Here is a 19,697-nt window from a genome sequence, read left to right on the forward strand (position 1 = left end):
ACGAGCCCTGGGCTAGAATTCCCAACACCCAGCTCTGCTGGGGATGTGACTCCACTCCGTTGGACTGGCGTTTCCTCCTCTGTAACATGAGAGGGCTTTGCTGAACGAGCCCTTCCAGCTCTTAATCATCTATAGTGTGTGTTGATTCCTGTCTATTCAATGGTTCCCAGGTGCCAGTGGGGTAAAAGTGCAGAGCTCTGGTCTGGGACAAAGCCACAGGACCAGAAAGTCACTGAAATAGACAAAGAACTGGATAGTTGCTGTGCGTATACAGAGCAGATCTGAAAAGTGGCACTCTACAAGGTTCAAAAACATACATTTTGGACATCTTCATGTGCCCTAGTTTTATAGATTATGTAACCAAATTCTTTTAACCGTGGGGAAGAAGGAAATGGTTGAAACTAATTATTGAGGAAGGCTGGCAACCCCAAAATTCAGGTTTTCAAAATCTAATTTAGCACTTACTGCGGGTTCGTTGAAATTAACCAGGTAATTGACATCTCTGGTTCTTTTAGTAGTAGGGAAGAGTTTCTGTTGTGTTTTCTATTTTCTCAATACTAACATATAGTTCTTTATCTGCAGTGCCAGGCATCACGGGTTGTTAGCATCGGCACATCAGCCTGGGGTCTGTCACTATGGAACTAGACTAGCCTGCTGCTACGGCTGGAGAAGAAACAGCAAGGGAGTCTGTGAAGGTAATTTTGTAAAAACTCAGACCCTGCACTTGGATCAGGGCCCTTAGGTTTTTATCTGTCACACCATGAACTGCCACAAAATTGCCAGTGGATCTCTTAGGCAAGGACATGCATAACTACCAATAACCAAGGTCTGGGTTCCTATGAGATCTTTTCCCAGACAAAATGTGGCTGATGCCATCATACTTGGCATGATTTATTTTAGAAGACTGTCTTGTCAATTATTTTTGTGATTATCTTAGTGAGTATGACTGGGTTGTTTGTTTTTGGTTTTCTTTTTAATCTAAAGGAACTAAGATGGGCAAAAGCAGGCCAGTAAATTCCTCCTCTAATTATAGTTTAAGTGATTTCCAGTGAAATACACTTTTTAATTATTAATCATCCAACTAGTAGGCTTCAGCCACAAAACAAGTACGCCTTTTAGCTTATAGATTTGTTACTCACATTTTTAAAATCCATACTGCCAATTTCTAAATGTTTTGAAGGTACACATGCATATATGCAAAGATTTTAAGTATTTTGCTGATTTTTTGTACATTGCAAACCAAGGAACCATAATTTGCCTTGGACATTGTTTCTCAGACTATGTGTTAGGAACTCCAAGAGAGGTCTCTGACCATTTCAAGGAGGTTGGGGAGGGCAGAGATGAGCATAAAGTTTTTGCCTTTTTTTTTTTTTTTTATGACTTTCCATAACGACCAACACTGGCAGTGTAGTGGAACAAAATCCACATTCCTCCTAACTGACTGTCTCACCAGGGGTGTATTCCTTCAGGGCAGGAGTCTACTCTCACTGTCCCTGTGTCCTTCAGTAGGTAGCATGTGCCTCATCCTAAGTTCTTTATCTATTAAATGGGATAACAACACAATTGCAGGTCCCATAAAAGTACTAACATGTTAGTTATTTTAGGAATAACAATGCTACCTTCTTTTTGCTGGTCTATTCCTGCCCCAACCTCCTTCTCTCTGGCTGGTTAAAAAATATCTGGATTGACCATAAGTGGGGTCAGAACTTGATAATATCCAAAATCTATAAAACAATAGAAAACATTGATACTGTTCCCACATGTTCCATATTATGTAAAACCTTCTGTCATCATAGTTTGCTTGTGACAAGATGACAAGAGCATAAAAATACTAGACAAAAACAAAGATCATCATTGCCCACTTAGATAAAGGAAGTTAGAATATCCTCCTGGGACTTGTGTCAATTAAAAGAGTGGGTCCCCATCCTGATTGGATTGATAGTGTCACGATCAAGGACATTGAGAACCAGACTGACCTGGGTGATCTTGGGCAAGCTAGCTAAGGTAAGCTAGCTAAGGCTCAATTTCCTCCTCTGCAACATGATGAGAGCAATACCTACCTCTGAGGGTAAGGAGTTTATGCATTAAAGGGTGAGTTCATTACCTGTCATGCATAGAAAATACCTCATAAATTACCATTCCTTCAGGAAGGACCAATAATTCTTATCACAAACTTCTCTTCATTAAAGCACCAGGTGATGGGGGGATTAAATGTGGCTTTATTCTTTTTCTAGACACAACATAACACATTTTTATTTGAAGTCAGTCAGGTGGAAAGGGGCAAAAACCACGTGAAACACATGATTTAGAATCTCTCTTACAGTTGCACGAACATCAGTGTCTACTGCCATAAAACTTGTAAGACCCAGCATGTCGCTGGTGAATAAATGAAGGCAAGGTTTGACTTTCAGGAAGGGCTTTTCTGTAACTGCATAAGAGCAATTTGGCCATGACGCATGCAGCCAATCACATTCTCAATGCTTTCAGGGACTGTATAATACCACAGGCATAAAATAATTTAAAGCAAGATGTTAAAACAGCAAGTGCAGAGGGTTCAAGCAAAATGCTCACTATGCAAGTTTTGCAAGCTGAAGAGACAGTCAGCACACCTACTGCTCCAGTCAAATGTTCAGGTCTTAAATTGCAGTGATTTTTAGATCTAAAATGTGTATCATGTTTTATCCAATTTGCATGGTCCTTCTTGATGGTAAAGTCATATGTTTCTTGAAGCATCAAATAACAGGGTAGTTATTCCCTGATTGCTGGGTTTCTGATTTCTAAGCCAGAGTTGTGGGATGCATGATAATAAGAATACACATCAACCTGCCCCAACAAGGAGAGCCAGACCCCAGGCTGTGAGGTCCCAGTCCACCCAGGCCTTCCCCTCTGTCTGTCTATTTGCCCTTCACTCCTCTTGAAGCCCTGCCTCTATGTATGCTGGAGCTTTCTAGCTTTCAGCCTCTACCTGTCTAAATCTCCTCCCAAGGCAGGGTCTCATCAATTCGATATCATTACCCTTAAAATGTATGCCACTTTAGTGAGATGAAATACAGAGTTGTCCGTGAACAAGTACCTGATGAAAAGCTCCAGATAGAGAAGTTTGGGGGAGAACTAAATAAGACTTTTACTTTGTCTAAAGCATGCTTCAATCTCAGGCCATTTTAAACACAAACTGAATTTCCCTTGCTGTCAATTGGCTGTTCAAGTCACAGATCCAAAGTTACTGTAAATTGAAAGCATCTTACTAAAGCTTTAACCTTATAGCAAGGGTATTATTCACCATTTCTCCTATGTTCTATTTGGCATTTATGCTGGGCTTTCCTGTCTGGACCACATTGGAAATCAGTTTTCAGGGAACAACTAGAGGCCTTCAGGGCTTTAAAAAAAAAAAGATTTATTTTTCTAATATCTGAATTTAAAGTTGCAACTCCAAGTACATATCCATAACAAAGTAGACACTGGAAATTAAATTCTGTCTCTTTTGTCTCTAAAAGTGGAAAAACTTTGCTGGGGAAGCATTTTTCCCTTATGACTTGTTCAGAGCCATAAAATGTTCCCCTGTTAAAAGTTCCACAATAATTACTTTATTCATTATTCAAAAATATTCAAATATTTAACATGTTTACAACACTATATTAAACGCTACGGGAGAAACAATGATGAACGTTTAAGTCCCTGTCCTAAAGGCACTTGGAAACAAGTAGTGGATGAAAGACAAGCACTGTAGCCAAATATATGCCTCATTATTTAATAAGACAAAAACTGATCAGTTGCACAGGAGGGGCCTGTCAAAGTTCTGTGGAGTTCTCAAAGTTGAGTGGGCATTCATAGGTGGCTGGAGGAATCTGTAAAGGCTTTTAGAAGAAGGGGTCATACAAGGTGATCCTTGAAGAATGGGGAGGATATTAACTACTGGAAACCCAGGGAAGAGTATCCTAGGGAGGGGTAGGAAAAGGCAGAAAGTAAAGGGTAGGTCTGGAAAACAGCAAGTAATGTCTTTTGCCCACAGTGTTGCCTTTGTCAGGGGGTGGGGGGGTGCAGCTAGAAAAGAAGGTGGAGGCCAGATCAGGCTAGATTTGAATTTATTTTTTATTTTTTTTAATTTTTGTTTTCTAGACAGAGTCTTGCTCTGTTACCCAGGCTAGAGTGCAGCAGTGCGACCTCAGCTCACTGCAACCTCTGCCTCCTGGGTTCAAGTGATTCTCCTGCCTCAGTCTCCCGAGTAGCTGGGATTACAGATGCCCGCCACCATGCCTGGCTAATTTTTGGATTTTTAGTAGAGATGCAGTTTCCCCGTGTTGACCAGGCTGGTCTCAAACTCCTGACCTCAAGTGATCCACCCTCCGTGGCCTCCCAAAGTTCTGGGATTACAGGCGTGAGCCACCATGCCTAGCCAGATCATGCTAGTTTTAACTTGGTTATGATACCTGTACTGTATTCAGGAGGGAACAAAGATTATATGATGACCTCTGTACAAGGCATGGCATGATCAGAGCTATCCTTTTGGACTATTAGTTTAATGTCATGTCTGACATCAAGTTTGCTAGGAGCAGAGCCTGAAAGGGAGATTCTTGTACAAATATTCCATTGAAAGGTGTCTTAGGAGCAATTTGCAAGGGAATGGGGGAGCAGGGGAAGGGGCTAGGCAGAGATATGGTTTCAAAGGAAGTCTAGCTTCAGCCTGATCCCACAGGGACCTCTAGGGCGTTAATTGCACCAGAGTTTGTCCTGCCAAGAAACAAGGAACTAGGCTGTTAGACTCCTGCATCAGTGAGGCACTGATCACAAGCTGTGGTGGGGAAAGCAGGGAGAGAGAGGGATTTAGCATCATCTTCCAAGTATCTGTGGGCAAGGCAGTTCCCATTAGCTAGATAGATAGTTGTTCAATGAATGAGTTGGTGGTAGAAACAGGAATAGGATATTGCAACTGAATGGTCTAGAGACAAAAAAAATAGACAACTGAATTTTTTGAGTCCAGGTAACTGGTAGAGGAATGATGATAATAACAAAAAATAGGATCTGGGGTTTAGGGAAAGATGCTGGTATCTTTAAGAATAGGCTTTCTTAGAGGTGGACCTACTATGAGCCAGGGGGAATTGATGGACGGAGAAGTAGGCACCATTCCTGGGCAATTGCTGAGTCATTCTTTCCTATTATGGCTATTTCTTGAGCTCCTACTGTATCCAGAAGCTGCTGAGAATCCTTGATACCCTGAAAGTCTCCTTTCTCTCTCATATATTATATCCTCTCCCTTTCTACTCTTGGGGCTTTCCCATTTTTCTTTTTTCCTATCTACTGCTTTTTCTCCTTATAACCTCCTTGTGAGCTGGAATGAAACTGTCCATCATCTTTGACTATTTGTTTTCTTGCCCCCGACTGAATCGGTTATAACATCCTACCCCTGTTGTTTCTCCTACCACTTTATTCATTGAACAAATATTTATTGTCTACTTTGTGTCAAGAGTTGGGATACAGAAGTGAATAAAATAGAAAAACAAATCCTGCCTTTGTCGTGCTTTCTCATGCCTCCATCATCATCCTCATCATCATGATGCTTTTAGTTCCCATCCTTAGGGCTAGAAGTAGCACCTTCCTGCCTCCAATCTGTTGGTTGTTCAGTCTGACTGATAATGCGCAGCATTAAAAAGATTTTGATCATTTAAAAGAGAAATGGAGAAAATATGGAGGAGATGAAACGAGGCAAGAGACAGAAGGAAGGGGAATGACATTGGCATTTGCCCAGGGCTACTCTGGAGTCTCTTCCAGTTCCAACATTATACTTATTTTATTAAATCTTTTGTGTTTGCATGCAAAACTGGCTGACTGTGGTCTGGGAGGCTTTATATTTCACTGAATACCACTGGAAGTGTGGCATTGCCGAGCAAAGTCACACTAAACTTGCATGCATTGGGTGGGGGTGTGGTGGGCGGGGGTGGGGGGGGCGGTAATCTCATTCAAAAGAAAAATACTTTCCAGTGTCTGAAAGGTGAAAACAGATTCAAAGGGAGGCAGATCGTCCTCCGTATGTCTCCATGGAGTTCTCTGCCACAGAGAATGCAGCAAAGCTTTGCGTGCATTTCACTACACTAACTACTGTTCTTTTATCATCAAGACATCTTTTCCTTCCACAGCTACATGCGAATCTGGATGCAAGTTTGGTGAGTGCATGGGACCAAACAAATGCAGATGCTTTCCAGGATACACCGGGAAAACCTGCAGTCAAGGTCAGTAAGGTAGCCTGGGGTCATAGTTCAAATTCAATCATTGCAGCAGGGCTGGCGACACAATATGGTATGCAGGATTTCTTAGGGTTTTTTTAAAGTCAAATCTTCAAATGAAGGTGCTTTCAGGACAAGTTTTTCAATCTCTTCTCCTTGAAAAATGTAAAAAGTCTGATGTTTTTGTCAAGATGCCCAATAAAATGCCTTTTTTCTTTTCTTTTTTCTCCTTTTTTTTTAACCATTTTGTTTTTATAAGCTAAAGGCCTTTTATATTTTTTACTTTTTTATTTCATCTCTTCCTGTAACACAGAAAAAAAGAGTCTTTTTAAAGTAAATAATTTTATTGTTTTTTAAACTACCTAAGTATTGTAAGTATATTTTTATTTTTAAAATCCAACAGTGCAAAAAAATATAAAAGTGAGAGTAATCACCACTAGTTGTTACTATAAGCATAGTTAAGTTTGTCTTAGATCCTGGAAGTCTTTTTCTGTGATAATACAAATGTAAGTATTTCTCATAGGCATCTTTGCATGTCAGCACACACAAAACTACTTTACATTTTTTTTTTTTTTTTTTTTTTTTTTTTTTGAGACGGAGTCTCGCTCTGTAGCCCAGGCTGGAGTGCAGTGGCCGGATCTCAGCTCATTGCAAGCTCCGCCTCCCGGGTTCACGCCATTCTCCGGCCTCAGCCTCCCGAGTAGCTGGGACTACAGGCGCCTGCCACCTCGCCCGGCTGGTTTTTTTTTTTGTATTTCTTAGTAGAGACGGGGTTTCACCGTGTTAGCCAGGATGGTCTCGATCTCCTGACCTCGTGATCCGCCCGTCTCGGCCTCCCAAAGTGCTGGGATTACAGGCTTGAGCCACTGCGCCCGGCCCTACTTTACATTTTTTAAGGCTATATCCTAGTCCCTAGTGTGAATACTTTTATCCTTTATGCAAAAATATGCTTTATTTAACCATTATCATTTATGTTGTCTCCAATTTTTTGCCATTACAAACAGTGCTAAATCTAACATTGTTCTATGCATAGCCCTGCTTTCTTGAATGAATATTTTTGTAGGAAAAATATTTAAAAGTGGAATTGTTGGGTTGAACGATGTGCATATTTTTATTATACTTCATATACTTTTTCTTTTTTGAGACAGTGTCTCGCTCTGTCACCCAGGGTAGAGTGCAGTGGCGTGATCATGGCTCACTGCAGCCTCAACCACCTGGGCTCTCGCGATCCTCCCTGCTACTCAGGGACCACAGGCACACACCACCATGTCTGGCTACTTTTTACAGTTTTTGTATAGACGAGGTCCCACTACGTTGCCCAGGCTGGTCTTGAACTCCTGAGCTCAAGCCATCCTCCCGCCTTGCCCTCCCAAAGTGCTGAGATTAAAGACGGAGCCACCACGCCTGGCCTTGATATATCGTAATAGATAATTTATAACTTTCATCCTAGATAATTTGTCTGAAAACATTGAAGAGATTATAATATCTATAACAGTGGTTCTCAACTTGGGTAATTTTATGTCCCAGGAAGAGTTGCCAGATAAAATACAGATACCCAGTTAGATTTACATTTCATATAAACAACAAATAATTTTATAGTATATGTTTGTTCAAAATAGTATATGGGGGATGTGAGGGTGATCTGGCTGTGACATGTCTCCCCATTGCTCACCTGGGTTGATTTGGTTGATCTGACTGGCTAGGCAGACGTCCCCTTCCTCCCTCACTGCTCCATGTGTGTCCTTCCTGAAGCTGTGTGCTCGGGCGGAGAGGACGACCATCCCTGATAGAGGAGGACTGGCCTTCAGTCAAGGGTATATTAGCTGTGCTCCCCTGCTAGAACCTCCAAACACACTCTCAAAATAGTATATGAGATGTGTGTATACTTAAAAATTATTAGTCATTTATCTGACATTCAAATTTATCTGAGAATCCTTTACAGTTTTGTTTAGAGATGGGGGTCTCACTATGTTGCCCAGGCTGGAGTGCAGTGACTATACTGCATCCATGATCTCCTGGCCTCAAAGCAATCCTCTCGCCTCAGACTTCTGACTACAGGCACACACCAATACACCCAGCTGGAATCTTGTATTTTTATTTGCCAGATCTGGGAGCCTTATCCCGGGCAACATCTGGCAGTGTCTGAAGACATTTGGAGGGGGGGCTACTGGTGTCTAATGGGTAGAGATCAGGGATGCTGCTAAGCACCTTACAATGCACAGGATAGCAGTACCCGCAACAAAGAATGATCAGACCCAAATGTCAGTAGTGCCAAGACTGAAAAACCCTGCTCTAAATGTGGTGAATAAAAGTGCCTCATTGGAGCAAGGGATATGGTCTTTGCTATAGATCAGTAGATTTCAACTTGGGTGATTTTGTCATCCACGGGATACTTGACAATGACTGGGGACAATTTTGGTTGTCATAACTGGGTGTGGGAGGTACGCCTGGCATCTAGTGAATGGAGCCCAGGGATGCTGCTAAACATCCTGCAACGCACAGAACAGCCCCCCACAACAAATAATGATTTGTGTCAACAGAAGTTAAGAAACCCTGGCATGAAGAAATCTGCAATAATTCAGAAAGGGTCCCCAGTCCTATAATGAAGTTGAACAAAGAGCAGTAAATCAAATTCAGCTGCCCTTGGAAAATGGTGTTTCAGAGAAGACTGAACACCCATTCCACTCTACCACTCCCAGCCCTTGCCGCCAAGCCAAGAGGTTAACCCCATAGACTGAAATAGCCGCTCTTTGAGCTGCCAACCCTACAGCCTCAGAGAGCAATCTGGCTCTCTGTGTCCTACCACCAGCATAGAGGCCAGAGTCCTGAAGATGCTTCTTAGAATTGCATGCAACTGCTTGAGAGAGGTGCTTCAAGAATTGTGCGTTCAGGGTGGGCACAGTGGCTCACACCTGTAATCCCAGCACTTAGGAAGGCTGAGGTGGGTGGATCATCTGAGGTCAGGAGTTTGAGACCAGCCTGGCCAACATGGCAAAACCTCATCTCTACTAAAAATACAAAAATTAGCTGGGCATGGTGGCAAATGCCTGTAATCCTAGCTACTCGGGAGGCTGAGGCAGGAGAATCACTTGAACCCGGGAGGCAGAGGTTGCAGTGAGCCCAGATCATGCCATTGCACTGCAGCCTGGGCAACAGAACAAGACTCCATCTCAAAAAAAAAAAAATCATGCTTTCATAAGGAATAATTCAGCTATACCCCTCACCAGAGGTTTTACAGCAGAAAACTTGGTTTTCCATATGTTTTGGATTCTAAACCAAGATAATGTCTCAAGAGATTTAGAGTAGAGACAATATTTTTCATGCTAGTTTTAAAGTCCCAGTAAAATATTAACGTTGAGGGAGTGGTCCGGTTGGCTGAAGTTTTGAGGCAGTCTGTCTTCTTCCCACAGCCTCCCTGCCCTGTGGCAGCCTGATCAAAGTCCACGTACATCCATTAATGGTGACAGGCCTCAGCCCTCAACTCATGTCTTTCCCAAAACACTCTTCCAAGAAATGAGTGAGTCACCTCAGAGTTAGGGCCAAGCTATGGGATATTCCTGGGTTTCCCATTATGACCAATCAGCATTGCTCAATTTCCCCATTTGAAGAGGTTAGGTTCTATGAGGGAGATGGTAGGGTAAAGGGGATAGGCAATGGAGAAGAGGGTTTCAAATATCCAGTTAGGGCGTTGGAAAATCTCCATAGAAGGATCTTTTCAGAGATGAAAGCAGCTCCTTATTTTCAAGAATCTGTTACCATGCTGACCTTTTGCCTTCCATGGAATTTGTTTGTTTTTTTCCTCTCTGTATCTTCCCTGGTAGAGTTAAGATATGAAACCCTCACATGACCACATTTCCAAAGGCAACATCCTCTACAGATAATCTTCATAAAGTTTTATTTTCCTTCTGTGTCATTTTTTATTTTAATAAAAATGTTACTTATTCTTAAGTTGTTGTTGTTGTTGTTTAGAAAACACGAAAGCACAGAGAAGAAAGTCACCCTCGATCTTACCGCCTGAAGATAACCATTAGAGAGCATACCCTCCTAGGCTTTTCTTTTCCTATGTATTTTTTAAACACATTTTGGAATGATCTGTACACAGAGTTTTGTAACCTTCTTTTATCACTTAACATCCTGTGAACGTCATATATATATATACACACACATATGTGTATATATATGTGTGTGTGTATATATATACACACATATATATGTGTGTGTGTATATATATGTGTGTGTGTATATATATATATATATATATTTAATCATCCAGCCCAAATGTCATCCTGCGAACATCTTAGGATTAAATATTGTCCTCCAACTTCACCACTAAGAGCTGTCTGACAGGTTCCCTCTAGAGGAATGTGAGCCAAGGCAATTTGGCTAGTGCAGGGGCCACCCGAAATAATAATTGACAGGAGGCTGTGCTGTCAGCCTATGTCAGCGGCTGCTTGGGATAGCATGAAAGGCAGAAATATATAAATTATCTATTTCTAACTTTTTGTTCAAGTAGTATACACATAGAATTGTGCATATATAAAATATGTATGGCTCAATGAATTGTTCTAAATGCCCATGTCACTAGTATCTAGATCAAAAGCCAGAAACTTGGCCCCTCAGAAGACTCCCTCACACACCTTCCAGTCACTTCCACTGCCAGTGAGAGAACCATATCTTGACCTCTTATATCACAGATTAGCTGTGCTTGTTTTTTTAACTGTATATAAATGGACTTATACAGTATGTACACATTTATATCCAGCTTCTTCCACTCAATATCATGTTTGTGAGATTCATCCATTGTTGCTTGTAGTTGTCATTTGTTCAGTTTCATTTCTGTATATTATTCCATTGTGTAAATATACGAGTCATTTATCTATTCTTCTGTTGGGAGGTGTTTGGATTACTTCTAGTTTGGGGCTATCTAGTATCATGCTATTATGATCATTTTAGTATGTAGGGTTTTTTTGGTGGGCAAAAATCCACATTTCTGTTGGGTATATTCCCAGGACTGGAATTTCCAGGTCATGAGTATGTCTAAACATAGCTTTAGTAGATTCTGCCAAGCAGTTTTCCAAAGTGTTGTACCAATTTACATTCCTTCCAGTGGTGTATAGTTATTCCATTTGCTACACATTGTCACCAATCCTTTAAAATAGAATTTGATGGTCAGAGAGAAGGTGGGTAAGTGGTAGTGTTCAGGGAAGCTAACCCAGTTGTCCTTTCCAAGACTGGGGTCTAATATTCCCCATCTGGAAGTTTCCTGATTCAGTTCACGTTTCCCTGTTTTCTAAATGTCCCTGCAGACGTGAATGAGTGTGGAATGAAACCCCGGCCATGCCAACACAGATGTGTGAATACACATGGAAGCTACAAGTGCTTTTGCCTCAGTGGCCACATGCTTATGCCAGATGCCACGTGTGTGAGTAAGTTTCAACTGCCAGGCTGAGCTCAGTCAATGTTTAAGGCTTGACTTTTGCCATTTGATGCTTGGGGAAAAGCTGATTTCAGTGATTTTTTTAAAAAAATCTCTAATATTGCCCCCAGCTAAAATGTTTTGGGGCCCTTCCTTCTTTCCTTCCTTCCTTCCTTCCTTCCTTCCTTCCTTCCTTCCTTCCTTCCTTCCTTCCTTCCTTCCTTCCTCCCTTCCTTCCTTCCTCCCTTCCTTCCTTCTCCTCCTGCTCCTCCTCCTCCTCCTCTTCCTCCTCCTCCTCCTCCTCCTTCTTTTTTTTTTTTCAAGACAGAGTCTCGCTCTGTCACCCAGGCTGGAGTGCAGTGGTGCGATCTCAGCTCACTGTAACTTCTGCCTCCTGAGTTCAAGCGATTCTCCTGCCTCAGCCTACTGAGTAGCTGGGACTACAGGCACATGCCACGACGCCTAGCTAATTTTTGTATTTTTAGTAGAGATGGGGTTTCTTCATCTTGGCCAGGCTGGTCTCAAACTCTTGACCTCAGGTGATCCACCCACTTCGGCCTCTCAAAGTCGTGGGATTACAGGCATGAGCCACCATGCCCAGCTTCCATAATTTTTTTTTAAAAAAGTAAGTGCTGGCTGGGCACGGTGGCTCACACCTGTAATCCCAGCACTTTGGGAGGCTGAGGCGGGTGGATCACCTGAGGTCAGGAGTTCAAGACCAGCCTCGTCAACATGAAGAAACCCCGTCTCTATTAAAGAAAAATACAAAAATTAGCCGGGCATGGTAGTACACCTGTAATCTCAGCTACTTGGGAAGCTGAGGCATGCGAATTGCTTGAACTGGGGAGGTGGAGGTTGCAGTGAGCCAAGATTGCACCACTGCATTCCAGCCTGGGTGAGAGAGCAAAACTCTGTCTCAAAAAAGAAAAAAAAAAAAAAAAAGGTAAAATAACATGAAATTCACATTATTTTAAATTTCAAGTGAACAATTCAGTGGCTTTTAGTACATTCACAATGTTGTATAACCATCACCCCTATTGAGTTCCAGAAGATCTTCATCACTCCAAAAGGAAACCAGACCCAGTCACTCCCCACTGCCCCTCCTCCAGTCCCTGGCAACTACGAATCTGCCTTCCTTCTCTAGGGATTTGCCTCTTCTGGACGCTTACTTTATAAATAAAAAGGCAAACTAGGGAGAAAATAAATTATATATCTATATCTGCATCTATATATATGCAGAGCCCTGTTGAGTTTCCTCATGAAAATAAACACGTTGAACAAAATAAGCAGATTGTTTTAGGGAGGTGATACATTTAAATTCCTTCTCGGAACATCAATTCTTCCCACCAGTTAACTTTCTCACGCCCCTTGCCCCACTCCCAAAGATTAGTGACACTTGTTGGAAATACATTCCGACTTACTCACATTCCTGAAAAGAAAAGCCCTTCTGTGATAAAGAAAAACCCATGTCCTGTGGGAGAGTAAGAGTCTATACCCATTCGTTTATTGAGAGGGAAGGCTCTTCAGGTTTTATGTTCCAGCTGAAAGGGAAACCCACCCCCCCTGTCTGCCTTCCCTTCTCCCCTTTTCTCTCTCCATCTTTCTTTCCTCTGCCTTGCAGTCCCCAACAAACCCAGAGCCAGCTTCCTGTGGTTGCGGAGTTGCGCGGACTCCCCAGCCCATCCTGGGTTTTCCCAAGATTATAATATCTTGCCTAGTGCATGGGCTCCTCCTTGGCAAAGTGTCCCAACACCACCAGTCACTTAGATCTTCTGCTAGCAAGCAAGCATTTGAAAGTGGGCATTGGAAGGGTCTTTTTAAAAAATCCTTATTATTATAAATTAAACAGAAATTCACAGGAAACAAATGCATAGTTTAATGAATTCTTATAAGTCAAGCACACTTGTAACCACCACCAAGCAGAACTCTACCAGAACCTCCTCCTCCCACCCTTCCCTAAAGGGAACCACTATCCAGGCTTTTATAGTAATCACTTAAAATTTCAAAAAAGATGTATGCTAATGGATGTTTCTGAAACATTCCATGAAAACCCAGTCAGTGCCAAAAAAGATATCTTTCCTCAAAAGGAAAGACAGAATTAGGTTAATTTTGAAGATTAATTTTAAAAGAAGACAACTAAAGAGAAAAGATGAAAGAATAAAGGAGTAATATAATCATAGGTAGATGTTTGTTACAATACATTGGGTCTCTTTCTGTATATCTAGGGGTTACCTGTGCCTCCCTGTTTATAGGTCAAAGTGTCCAGATAGCCCTAGACCTCTCTCCTGGATGCTGATTGGATTCCACCTGACCCCTTGGGTCTCTTTTGTCCAGCTGGATGATTGGCATGTTCTGGAGGGGAATGGAGGGAGGGAGTACATTCACCATGCCCCTCTGTTGTGGACATTGGGCTGAAACCATATGAGTTTCTTAGCCCCCCTGCATTTCTAATCCACATATACTGGGCTGCTGCTATGGAAATGCATTTGTGTGAGATAAGTTATAGTTAGCAACAAGTGACAAAAAAGCCAAGTAAATTGTCTCATTTACTTGAAAAGCTGAAGGAAAGCAGTTCCAGAGCAGTTCAAGAAGGAGTCAGTCTCTGTCATCCTCAGAGTATTGATTTTACTCTCATGCTTGTGGCCTCATAGTTACAATATGGCTGCCCTAGCTCTGGACATCACACACACATGGCAAGTAGACAAAACTAAGTGGGTACGGGTGATGCCAATGAACCAATGCCTCTTTTATGCCTGTCTCTTTTTATCATGCATAATGTCTTTTACAGAAGCCTCACTTCCTCCAGTGGACTTATTTTTATATCTCTTTGACCACACTGCATCATATGGCCACTCCTTGCCGAAGGAAAGCTGGGAAAAGCCTCAGTGCTGGGAATGGCAAGAGAAAAGAGTCCAGAATGGTCTTCAGATAACTGATCAGTTATATCTGCCACACGTTTTAGTTCAGTCTTTTAGTTCACCTAAAAGACAAAGTCTTGTGACTTAAGTGACTCTCACTGAGGCTAGATATGTATGGAAAGATGTTGTGGGAAATCAGGGACCCCAAACAGAGGGACCAGCTGGAGCCATGGCAGAGGAACATGAATTGTGAAGATTTCATGGACATTTATCAGTTCTCAAAATTAATGCTTTTATAATTTCTTATACCTGTCTTTACTTTAATCTCTTAATCCCGTTATCTTCATAAGCTGAAAATGTACATCACCTCAGGATCACTATTGTACAAATTGATTGTAAAACGTGTGTTTGAACAATATGAAATCAGTGCACCTTAAAAAAAGAACAGAATAACAACGATTTTCTGGGAACAAGGGAAGATAACCATAAGGTCTGACTGCCTGCAGGGATGGGCAGAATAGAGCCATATTTTTCCTCTTGCAGGGAGCCCATAAATGGACGTGTGAGTAGGAGAGACATTGCTGAATTCTTTTCCCAGCAAGGAATACCCTGGGGAAGGAATGCATTCCTAGGGGGAGGTCTGTAAATGGCTACTCTGGGAGTATCTGTCTTATGCTGTTGAGATAAGGACTGAAATACGCCCTGGTCTCCTGCAGTACCCTCAGGCTTAGCAGGATTGAGAAATTCCAGCCTGGTAAATTTTGGTCAGACCAGTTCTCTGCTCTTGAACCCTGTTTCCTGTTAAGATGTTTATCAAGACAATATGTGCACAGGGGACATAGACCCTCATCAGCACCGCAGGACATAGACCCTCATCAGTAATTCTAATTTTGCCTTTGCCTTGTGACCTTTATTGCCCTTTGAAGCATGTGATCTTTGTGACCTACTCCCTGTTCATACACCCCCTCCCCTTTTAAAATCTCTAATAAAAACTTGCTGGTTTTGCAGCTCAGGGAACATCACAGACCTACTGATATGTAATGTTACCCCCAGAGGCCCAGATGTAAAATTCCTCTCTTTGTACTCTTTCTCTTTATTTCTCAGACTGACCAACACTTAGGGAAAACAGAAAGAACCTATGTTAAAATATTGGGGGCTGGTTCCCCCAATAGAGAGATCTCCAGAGTAGATTCTTTTACCCTGATTACTCAGGTTGATAATCTCCATCAGCAGTTGCATTTCAACCTATTGAGGCCAGCCAGGTGACATAAAAGAGTAGCTAGAGCACACACAAGTGGAGAAAGTGATACAGTCTGAGGGGTGCATGCCTTGCCTAAAGACAGTCAAATTCAGTGAAGTGGCCAAGAAAGCAGACCATGAGTAGGATTCAGCCCCGGGGTCACCAAGATGCCACCCCTACTGATTCCTTTTGGCTCTCCATTTGGGACTCAGACAATGAAACTTGTCCTATAATGCCATGCAACATGTTCCACTCAATGGCCCAGAATTTGGTGATAGTTTCTTAGTAAGCTCTTTTTATCATCTCAAGAGAGAAAGGCTAATCCTTGTCTACTTTTTCAGACTCTAGGACATGTGCCATGACAAACTGTCAGTACGGCTGTGAAGACACAGAAGAAGGGCCACAGTGCCTGTGTCCATCCTCAGGACTCCTCCTGGCCCCAAATGGAAGAGTCTGTCTAGGTACAACAGCAGGAATCACCTCTACTCCTCCTTCTCCTCCCTTGACTGCCCCTTTACTGAATCTTTTTTAATTCATCACAATCAGCTTGTTGACTAGACATTGCAAACTTCTAAAAGTACAGACTTATATCCGTTTCTGAGATACTTTTAGCCACATATGCTCTAGACATACTTTGGGATGCTAAAAACCCATTTTTCTATTATTTTGTATTGCCTTAATGCCATAGTAGAAAAGGGATAAAGATAATTTTAGTATATTTACTATGTACATTTTATTTAAATTACCATCCAATATAAATTCTACTACTTATATATTGTCATTTAATGAGTAAGATCCTAAGGACCATTGAGCTTTATTCTGGGTTCTAGCTAATATTTTCTGGAAAAACTACATTTACTTATTTTTTAGGTACAACATTATTGAAAATAGTATATACCTTCTATATCATTTACATTAACATGTAATCAATTTCATGTTGTCTTTAAAACTTGCTCTGAGTTATATGAACTAAGTATAATTAATTTAACTGGAGAAAATGAGCAGATTAAGTCCATAATATTAATTAAGGGAACATAAAAATTATTTGTTTATAACTTTGAATTTAGTCAAATCCATTGGCTTAGAACTTTCCTCTCTTGCTCTCCTTTGTCCTATTTTGTGTCTTAGTTTTGGGTTCCACAGAAGCTGACCCTGAGCAACTAGTTGATCTGGGAGGTGATCCCAGGAAACACTGGTTGAGGAGTAGGGAAGTAACCCAGGGAAAGGAAAGTACCAATGCTGGGTGAATCTGATGAGCAGGTTAAATTAGCTGGGGGCACCTCTGGGAGGCAGAGGGAAGCTGCCCCTGAATTTTCCCTCTGGGGCAGGGGTGCTGGATATTCATCCACCAACTTCTGCCCTTCATTGATGGGAGGCTGCTCTGGGACATGACCCCCCAGCACTCCCAGCCTGGCCTGGGTTGGGAGCAAAGCACAATGTCGTAGGTGCAGCAAACAGCCTTTGGCAGGTATGGAAACGTGAATGCTGAGGAGCTGTGGATGGAGCACCCACAGGGCACCCTCAGTAACTGAAGCAACACTTTTTTCACTTTGTGCTTTGGTTCCTTTGTGGATTTGAATTATGTTCAACCATAAAATTGCCATCAAATTGTATATACTCATAATACTTAATTACATTGCACCTAATATACATAATATTTAGAGTAAGTGAGCACTTAGCATTAACGGGGGATATCAAACCAAATCAGAATGTTGAAAGAATTCTTAATCTTCTGTGATTTAAAGAAGCACATATCAGTATGATTTCATAATCTTCTTTACTGCAATAGAAATACTTTTCAGTCAAGGTGCTAGATGTTTATTTATCCTAACTATACATAATGTAAAAAAAATTGCATTTAGAAAGCTCAGCCAAATGGATCCTAAATTAGTTAAACGCTTTTTAAAAATATACATATAAATTAAAATTTTCTCTCTACTCTTTGAGAATAATCAAAGATTTAATTAGGTTCACAGGATTTACTACTTTTTAGTATAATAAGATTTATATGACAAGGCTAATTCTTGACCAAACTGAATCCAAATTTCCACCCATCTCTTTGAGTTGTTGGGTGCCATTTTTATTGGAAGGGAAAGACGATGTGCATGAAAATGATCGCCAGAAATAATTTTGTTCAACCCAACACTTATTTATTATTTGGAAAATGCAAGAGGCCAGCCTGGGCAATATAGCAAGACCCCATCTCTATTAAAAAAAAAATGTTTGTTAAAAATAGCTGAGCATGGTGATGTGCACTTGTAGTCCCAGCTATGCCAGAGGCTGAGGTGGGAGGATCGCTTGAACTCAGGAGTTTGAGACCAGCCTGAGCAACATAGGCAGATCTCGTTTCTACAAAAAATAAATAAAAAATAGCCAGGCATGGTGGCATATGCTTTGTAGTCCCAGCTACTCAGGAGGCTAAGGTGGGAGGATCACTTGAGCCTGGGGAGTTTGAAGCTGTAGTGAGCCATGATTGTTCCACTACACTCCAGCATGGGTGATAGACCAGGCCTTGTCTCAAAAAAAAAAAAAAAAAAAAAAAAAAAAAAAAAAAAAAAAAAAAAAAAGACTGCAAGGGAAATAGTAAGATAACACCAACTTGCCTGTTTAAGCCAGGTTCAGAAGAACAACCTAACATCTATTTGATTTGACATCTGAAAGTTAAACCAAGCCTGAGTCTTAGTGGATTGGTCAGCATAGCTGTCAGCCCTCTGTAATCTGACTCTCAATGGTAGAAAAGGAACAACACACCTATTGTTGGCTAAAATTACATCATTACATAATTACATCTGACCCACAATTTACGCATAAGTGCATGCCTTCACTGCCACATTTCTGTGAGTCAATATTGCAGGGGCCTTGGACAGTCTTACTCATGAAATAGTTATTTTGTAAAATGCAAATTATGAAAGTCTGTGTGTTTGGTTTACTGAAAGTGTAGCTATCTGACTCTAGTTTCAAAAATTGTATATGTTATACAATATACAATAATCACTCAGTTGGGGAAAATATTCACTCAGCACACATGTAATGTATAGGTACCAAGTGCCAGACACATTCTCCCTGCCTGAGAATAGTCAGGGCCTAACAGAAGATGTGAATGTAAGTAATGACATTATGGAAAGATAATGCCTCTTAAAAAGGTATAACGTAATATAAATACATAAAGTGAAGAGCTGTGTGTGTGCCTGGGGGATCTAGAACACTTGCCAGAGGATATGATGTTGGCATCAGTATACTATAATCAGTTTCCCAGGTAAAGAAACTGTGCATGTGCATGCATGGTACATGCTCTGTGTGTGTGTGTGTGTGTGTGTGTGTGTGTGTATGAGTGCATGCATGCATGCAGCTACTTTTCTTACTATCACTGACACCTTCTGGTTTTACACCCTAGATATTGATGAATGTGCCTCTGGTAAAGCCATCTGTCCCTACAATCGAAGATGTGTGAACACATTTGGAAGCTACTACTGCAAATGTCACATTGGTTTTGAACTGCAATATATCAGTGGCCGATATGACTGTATGGGTAAGATTCGATGGCACCTTTTCCTTTTTTTCCTGTCCCCACCCAACCTTTGAGCCTTCTCTGCAGATATTTTGATGTCAATTCAATCTATTAGTTGAACAATCTACAGTGCTGACCAGCTTAACAATAAGGAAAGGCTATTTTTTTAGGTGTCTGGCATTTAGGGAATTCCAATGACATCAATTATAAAGCTAGATCAATAAAGATTTAAAGTAAGGAATACAGCTCTCTTGTGGAAATGATTATCTTGAGATGATTCTGGTGGGACTCTTTTTAATTTGGCTTTTTGTTTTGTTTATATTTTTTGTTCTATCTCCAGTTACACATCTAAAAATGGGAACAATAAAGCAGTATTTATATTTGGTAAAAGGAAGAATAACAAGGTCTATCTAATCTTGATCTCAGTGATCTGTTTATAACAGTCTCCATCAGGGGT

At 41.2% G+C, this 19,697-nt stretch overlaps 1 protein-coding gene across 3 annotated transcripts in view; it reads left to right on the top strand.

Moving 5' to 3' along the window:
• EGFL6 (EGF like domain multiple 6) overlaps positions 1–19,697 on the top strand; it is a 64,722-nt gene that overhangs the window by 19,005 nt on the left and 26,020 nt on the right. For 2 of the 3 annotated variants that reach the window (XM_050777220.1, XM_050777221.1), the window contains exons 2-6: positions 583–695; positions 6,132–6,224; positions 11,525–11,644; positions 16,074–16,193; positions 19,127–19,261. In XM_050777220.1, the coding sequence (XP_050633177.1) occupies positions 583–695; positions 6,132–6,224; positions 11,525–11,644; positions 16,074–16,193; positions 19,127–19,261 (581 nt within the window). The remainder of the gene's footprint in view (positions 1–582; positions 696–6,131; positions 6,225–11,524; positions 11,645–16,073; positions 16,194–19,126; positions 19,262–19,697) is intronic. The other variant, XM_050777222.1, reaches the window with a different exon arrangement.

Source organism: Macaca thibetana, chromosome X (genome assembly GCF_024542745.1).
Source record: "Macaca thibetana thibetana isolate TM-01 chromosome X, ASM2454274v1, whole genome shotgun sequence".
NCBI lineage: Eukaryota > Metazoa > Chordata > Mammalia > Primates > Cercopithecidae > Macaca > Macaca thibetana.